Source organism: Penaeus vannamei, chromosome 28 (genome assembly GCF_042767895.1).
Source record: "Penaeus vannamei isolate JL-2024 chromosome 28, ASM4276789v1, whole genome shotgun sequence".
Classification (NCBI taxonomy): Eukaryota; Metazoa; Arthropoda; class Malacostraca; order Decapoda; family Penaeidae; genus Penaeus; species Penaeus vannamei.
Genome location: NC_091576.1, coordinates 2,489,695 through 2,497,194, shown reverse-complemented (window position 1 = coordinate 2,497,194; position 7,500 = coordinate 2,489,695). Strand labels below are relative to the sequence as shown.

Genomic DNA, 7,500 nt, shown 5'->3' with positions numbered 1-7,500 from the left:
AGGACAATTTGCCCAACTGACGGCATGCTCACGTCATTCACCTCTCAGCTCAAGTTTTTCCATTACGTGCCCATAAGTCTTGCACAGACTCTACATATCTCTATCTAGCCCATAATTAGTCCAATAATAATAACAATACACACATTTTCTTTTTTTGTGGCTTTTTTATTCAAAATATTCAATTTTCATTATTACTACCAGCGCAGCTAGTCACAGTGGGCAGGAAAACAGTTCTGAGCATGGAAACATCATCCTCCCTGGAGCCGGCACTCTTTCAGTCATGGCTCATAGACAGTACATTCCATACTCAGTCATCGATGGAAATAATGCAAAAGGCCATTCCTAAATGCCGTAAGAGTCTAATCGTCCTGCAAGAGCTATTTGCATCCATGGTAAATCATTCCCAGTACCCCAACCTTCAGCTGAAATATTCAGGACCGTAAGTTCATATCAACCTTGCTCACTGCCAAAAAGTCATGATGAGATGCTCACATCATGATGCGATGGTCACATCAACCAGATCGAAGGAGTTAATGTATGGATTTTTCTGTGCCTAATACTAAATCACAACTCCTTCGCATTTTGTTGTGCACAAGCTAGCATTGACTGATAACTGCTTTTGTTTCATAACCGATATAATTTTTAAATCCTTAAACAAGCCAGTTAATAGGCATTTTGATATCTGTCGACAAAAACAACCTTGTATCAATTCCTTGTATCAACTAATTTCCACACTCCCATGCATACTTCTAGAACATACCTACAGTGATTCATATATTACATACCACTAAGATTCTCACTCCGGTGTTTGACTCCATTTCAAACAAAAAATACCCAGACAAATAAAAGAAACTATGTAGTATAACTATGTATAAACATGGCTTATCCTCATGTGCCCTGCATGACATACAGCTTTCATATTTGTTCACAGCCGGCTTTTCATGGGTTCCTGTTCAAAGGCAATTACCATGTTATCATAAACTAGTATTTTGCCTCTCAGTCTGCTTGAAAATGGGAATTAGAGAATCAGAATAATCACATAATGCCTTGCAATAATTAGTAATAAGCATAATCAGTTATGTAAAACATCTCTTTCTTTAGTCTACTTTATATAAGCAAATATTTTCTTTTCTTTTAACCAATTCTCCCTCATGAGTTCCCTGGACTATGACTCAATACCATTTTGATAGTCATTGACAGTGAGCATGAAAGTCAACCTTTTCAATAAAAAAAAAAAGTTTATCAAACACCACAATATGCTAGTCTACACATCTGTAAGACTTGACAAACCCACACTACTATCACAAACAATGTATGCATGACATCAAAGGATTTGGTGAAACTTACGTGAGGTGTCTTCCATTTCTGGGATGAAGCGGAATTCATTGTCTAGCTCAGTCTCTCCATCCACGTCATCATCAAGTGTCTGAAAAAGGGGAGCAATGAGCTTCTGAGCATAAAAGTAGTAAAAACTATTTCATTATCCACCAATACAGTACTCAAAATCTTTTCTGAAATCTTTGACAATGTAGTTACATTTTCCCTCCTCCTCCTGAGAATTCAAAGGATTACTGAGACAGAAAATTATCATATGCCCCTTCCACTGATGTCTCAATACCTACCTATCTATAAAGAAAAACATTTCACTATCTTAGCACCTTAAAATCTATTTCAAGTCAGATTGGAAGTTTATCATTACCATGTTAAATGTTCAACAAACGTGAATCAGATATAAATCCAAGCTAAAGTTCTTTTGAAATACATTAAAGGTTTGGGGCCCATAGGAACCTGGGAAACTGAAGCCTTTTTTCTCATAACCTGTATCCTTTTCCATACGTCCAGCTAACTCATACAAAAGCAGCAATGATACCACTGTCTGTTGAGAAAACTTGATTGACAAAATTATTGCAACCTTTTATACCTGGTACCTAAGAACCTTCTCAGCATTCCATATCACAGTCATTCAGGTAGCTTTATTAACCAGTAATATGAGTGGATGTAAGGAAAATAGTAATAATCTGTGTAAAAAGTAGCTTAAATAATTGATACTCTTGTAAAATATGTACAATAATACATTTGTAAAATATCACCTTATACACATATCTGAAACTGCAATCAACTGACAATAAATGAACTTTGGGATTTCAACAAGAAGCAGGTGCAAATCTATAGAATATAAATCTGAAAGCAGGAAAGTATAAAAATAATGCAATGGCAAAAAAATGAAGTTTCTTGGGCAGAACTTACCACTTTGGCCACTTTTGGGCTCTTGAGTCTTTGAACGTCATCCTCCTCCTCAACTTCTTCCTCATCATCATCTTCCTCCATCTCCATATCTAATTCAGGAGAGAGTTAAATTGTTTGCTAATACTTTAAACCTTATTCATCTCTTCATTTTCATTCTCATTTTTTTACCAATCTATCAAACAAACAGGATAATAATATAAAAAAATACATAACTATATCCAAAAGGAATAAAGAGGGTAAAAATAAATATAGATAGAAGATAAAAAGGGGGTTGGTTTTACCCCATGAGTATGCAATTACCCTTTTTAACTTTTCCATGTTGAGCAATAAAATAAAATAAAATATAATAAAATAAAACCATGTACATACATAAACCTCCCCACACCATACTCTTACTTATAACAGTCTTATCATTGTGTTTTGACTAGCACAATACAGACAGATATTTATAAATACATAAAAATTCATTGTTTACTCTTACAAAAACAGACTCTGCTGTTTTAAGTCTTAACTACAATTATATAGCAATTCATTCCCTTTTCATTCATATGCAAGGGGTAACTGCAATAACTATTTCAATGCTGCACTTCACTAATGTTCTAACTATTTAATATATAAGAATAAAATATTTCAAGTATGCAATGCTGAACATAAAATGCCAGCAACTAAAGCTTGCCTTTATCTTTTCTTTGTTTTGCTGGTGTGGGGGGGAGGGGGGACAGACAGCCTGCATTTCTTTGGGGTTGCAGGGCAAAATGAAAGAGGAAAAGCTAAAAGGTAATATATGATAAACAGCATTAAAAAGATTTCAAATAGATGATAGTGACAAATTTATACAAATTGTTATAAAAAACTGTCAACAAAAGTGATATCTATAAAAGCAAATGGCAGAATGATACAAATAACAGCCTGAACACCATGCAGGATATTTTCAACAGGACAATGTAAAGTGTAACCTAGTGGATCAGAGAAGGTCCAATACATAATCTCTGCCAGTACATCATTTTGACTCTCACCTTCCTGTTTTAAGAAATCAAAGCTCTCCATTACAGCTTTTTCTGTGTCACGAATCTGAGCCTCAAGTGTTGACTGTGGCTGCAAGACAAATATACCAATCAATATTCCTTGAGCAAAAAATATGACTATACACAACAACAAATACAACACGAACCGTTCATTAAAAATCACTACTAATGGAAAACCGGTAAATCTATCAATCAACTAATCATTTAAATAACCACCTTCTTAGGAACATTCCATCGGTTGGAGTCAGGTTGCCTCTTGGTTGTATCTGACCCATTCATGGCAGGGGTGTTGTTGTGGTTCTCCTCATTTTCTCCACTGCTGATTCCTAATAATGATCTGCAATGGAGGTCAGAGAAGAAAAACTTATTCACTGTACCCACACCACTAATCCATTCAGACACATGAAATAACATACTACTTTTATAATCCTGCATTGTCATTTTCACACATACATATAACCTTTGGCAGGTTCCAATACAGGCATCACTATCAAAACATCATAAACCTCTTTAACCCTAGGATTTCTGAAGAACTTTAGGAATGTATATGCAGGACCCAGGACTGAAAGAATCCCTACTGCTGGGGGGGGACATTATTTCCTGCCCCCCGTGACCGGCAATGCAGATTGTAATACAGAAAATTCTATCTTATAAAAAATAAATAAATAAATAAAAATAGAAATAAAGATAACAAAGCGTAAATTAATGTGATTAGTACTGCACTGTTTTATAAATTACCTTGAGAGATGCTCAAATGGGCTAAAAAAGGAGATACCCATGGACACATCCTACATCCAATGAGCTTACAGAAAGCAACAAGGACGGCAAGGTTACCAAATTGAGGTTGTGTAAGAGCTGTACGCAAATGATTAATCTGGAGCATATAAATATAAATATCCAAGACAGCACATTTATGAAATTCTTAAGTCTAGCACCTTATCAATCCCTAACACAAGTCCAAGAAGAAACATTTTAAGCTGTAATGTGTGTTAATCAGTCTCTCAAGGAAAAAAATAAACTGAAAATCCTTATATACAAAGACCATTTAAAATACATGCACATACTAACCTTACTCTATTGCTTCGTAAGTCTATGATTGTGTCTGTGTACCCAATTTCTTGTAGATACCTTAGAAAGAAAGATAGCATTAGTAATAATTACCAGCAAATATCCCATTTCAATCACCAACATTTCAAGGTTTGCAATTCATATTATCTATCAATGTAACTTTATAAACTTTATGCTGCATGCATATAAGACAACTTTTTATCATAAATATTTGTAGAGCAACATTATGAATAAAACAACAACAAACATTTTTCCCTGAAACTAAATCTTTTATGGGTCTCCTTACTGTATCTAATATAAAATTCAGGGCTCTCAAAGTTTTGGAGTATAGCAGGATGCAGGAGCTTGAATAGCAGGGTGCAAGGGTGCTGAAGCCACCTTAACCCATTCATGCCGGGGTATTTTGAAGCCAAAAATAAAATATTCCAGGCGGCTACAAAATCGGCGGGCGGAGATTCCCCGGAGTCTGTCCGCCCGCCTGGCTCAGCCCACTGCTGCTTCGGAGCGTGAGCCCCGATACAGCGTCACACTGGCGGGATGCCTGGCAATTTTATTTTTACGGGTGTCTCATATATAGGACACTAGTGGGTTAAGTCAATTTTCTTTCTCATCTGATGTTTGGAAAATGGTAGAAATAGTGTTATGGAAAAGCAGCCTGCCCTGCACAGCACATAAAATTCATGTTTACAACTGGATTCAGAAAGTGAAAAATCTATCTTTTGGACCAAATGAAAAGTAGCCGGTGGCAAAACCAGCCACAGACGGCAATTTGCCGCCAACGACCAGCTACTTCCGAGAGCCCTGAAATTCACGTTATCATGAATCAGCCCACAGCTGAACACTTACTGTCTAAGAAGTTGTCTGGATTGCTTCCAGGATACATTAGTGTTGGTAGAGAGGATAGCGTCAGTGTCTACCCGTACTTCTTCTCCTCCCTCTTCCACTGGGGGATTCATGTCCCCCTGTACTAAATCTGTTCCATACTTTAACTTATGGTATTTTGCTCTGTAAAGAGAAAGCAGTGTCAGTGGCAAAGATCAACTTATTGTAAGTAAAATAACTATACAGTCAACAAGCTTAAAATTTGATATGGGGAAATAATAAAAGGGATTTTTTTTTTCTTCTTCTTCTTTTTTTTTTAAGATAAAAGGCTTAGTCACCCCTAATCTAAAGACAAGGAGAATTTCACCTGGTCATAGGAACAGGAAAAACACCACTACTTTTTAAGCGAAAAATTAAAAATAATACAACAGACATATGAGCTAAAAGACAAATTCTTTAAAAAAACACATCTTATATTTGTAAAACATCAAAATAAATAAAATATCATGACCTTTGACTGCATTTACAGTAAACATGTTGAGTGAAGCTGTGCCATCAGCCAGCTGACATAAGTTACTATGCTGGTCCCATATCTAGTTGGATGTTACGGACGTGTTTGAAAAGGCACATGCTTACTAAGTCGTGGGATGATGCAGCAAGTCTGGTTTACACTATACCCGTGGAGTCGTACTTATCCTTTAAAGAGGTCTTTCACATTGTAGAAATGTGACATAAATCAAAAAAATACATTTACAAAAAGTAAAGCCAGATTCAACAATTGAGATTTGTATCTGATGTTAGGATCAGTACTAAAAGGTAAAGTATAATGCCGACTTTAGGATGTGAAGCACTATGTAAAAATCATGAAAAATAATAACTAGGAGCATAGGATGATAAACCAAAACAATAGTGTCATGAAAGTGTTCTGCACATGAGTGGCGGGTGAGAACAAGTTACATGTAAATCTTTATGAATTTCAAATCAAGGTTATCAACTAAAGATTGTTTTGATGTCTCAAACCACTTGGGATTATAGAAAGGACGGCACTTCCAAATAAGACACAAACAGATAAAAAATAAATTGGTTCTTTCCATTAGAGAGAATTCTAAGTGCCTCCACTGGTCTAAACTTTCCCAGCGTAGTCTCTACAAACTCAACAAAATGAATAAAATTCACCCGACTGGCAAGTCATGTAGAAGCAAGACTACTAAGTGCAACATGACTCAACTCAAAGATTATTAAAAGAATAACAATAGAGCATCTTCATTTTCTTTTTTCTTTTCTCTTTTTTTTGTTATCTTAATTATACTTCTATCAATATTTCCTACCTTAAAATAAGATTCACGATTTTCTGTTAAAAAAACTAATCCTAATTCTTTATAAAAAAAATATATAAGAAACAAATATAAATTGCAAATAAACATTCCTATTAAAACAAAAACTTAAATATATTTCAAGTGAAAACCAATACAAAAGAAAATATGAAGAAATTCCCAAAATTTATCTAAGTTTTAAAGGTCTCATCACACAAATAGAATTTAGCCCTTCAATCATTTGCCTTGCAGCTTTAAAACTAAACACAAAAGTTTATAATTTCCAGACACGAGTAAATCAAAATAACAAAAATAAAATAAAAAAGAACTCCCACTATATTTTACATTAAAATTACATAATCACATTACTTGCATTACTCATCAATTCTAAAATTATCACATCAGTTTCAATAGCTACAGTAAATTCTGAACCTGACATCATCTTATCCTTGGTTATTTACAGCTACAAAATTATGCTCACTCACTGATATAGGTATTTTCAACCCCATTACCAGACAACAAAATTTGCATGACGAACGGGGAGCAAGGAGTCATGACACCTGCGTCTAAATCACTCAGCGATACGATCTTACATTATGGTGAACAGAAAACAGTATTGACCTTAAGGACAGGTACTGGGTAGGAGGAAGAAACAGGACACTCAATGGACATCTCCATGATGACCGATTCTTTAATTCCTCCGATAACTTGTTAGTCATCTTGAAGGTCTTTCCCGGGTATCTGAACTGCTATCTCTCAAAACCTCTCTAAGAACAGCTATGCATGAAGATGGCATGACATGTCTTTTGGGTAGTGCAGCCCATTTGATAAGAAAGATACTGTTTTCTCTCAACAATTACAACTACTTTATGGATGGGGAGAGGTGTTTTCAAGGCACACCGGATGCCATAAGGGTGACTGCATAGAGGCAGGACAGCATAGCATAAATGAAATAATATTAAGGGACTACCTTGCTCTAGTCATTTCATCATAAAAAAATATCGGTTGGAGATAACTCACAGATT

The 7,500-nt window shown here is 35.3% G+C and overlaps 1 protein-coding gene across 2 annotated transcripts in view; it reads right to left on the bottom strand.

The window, feature by feature from the left end:
- Cka (Connector of kinase to AP-1) overlaps positions 1 to 7,500 on the bottom strand; it is a 37,792-nt gene that overhangs the window by 16,371 nt on the left and 13,921 nt on the right. For both annotated transcript variants that reach the window (XM_070141652.1, XM_070141653.1), the window contains exons 3-8: positions 5,187 to 5,345; positions 4,341 to 4,400; positions 3,489 to 3,609; positions 3,264 to 3,342; positions 2,248 to 2,336; positions 1,348 to 1,426 (exon numbers count right to left, since the gene is read on the bottom strand). In XM_070141652.1, the coding sequence (XP_069997753.1) occupies positions 1,348 to 1,426; positions 2,248 to 2,336; positions 3,264 to 3,342; positions 3,489 to 3,609; positions 4,341 to 4,400; positions 5,187 to 5,345 (587 nt within the window). The remainder of the gene's footprint in view (positions 1 to 1,347; positions 1,427 to 2,247; positions 2,337 to 3,263; positions 3,343 to 3,488; positions 3,610 to 4,340; positions 4,401 to 5,186; positions 5,346 to 7,500) is intronic.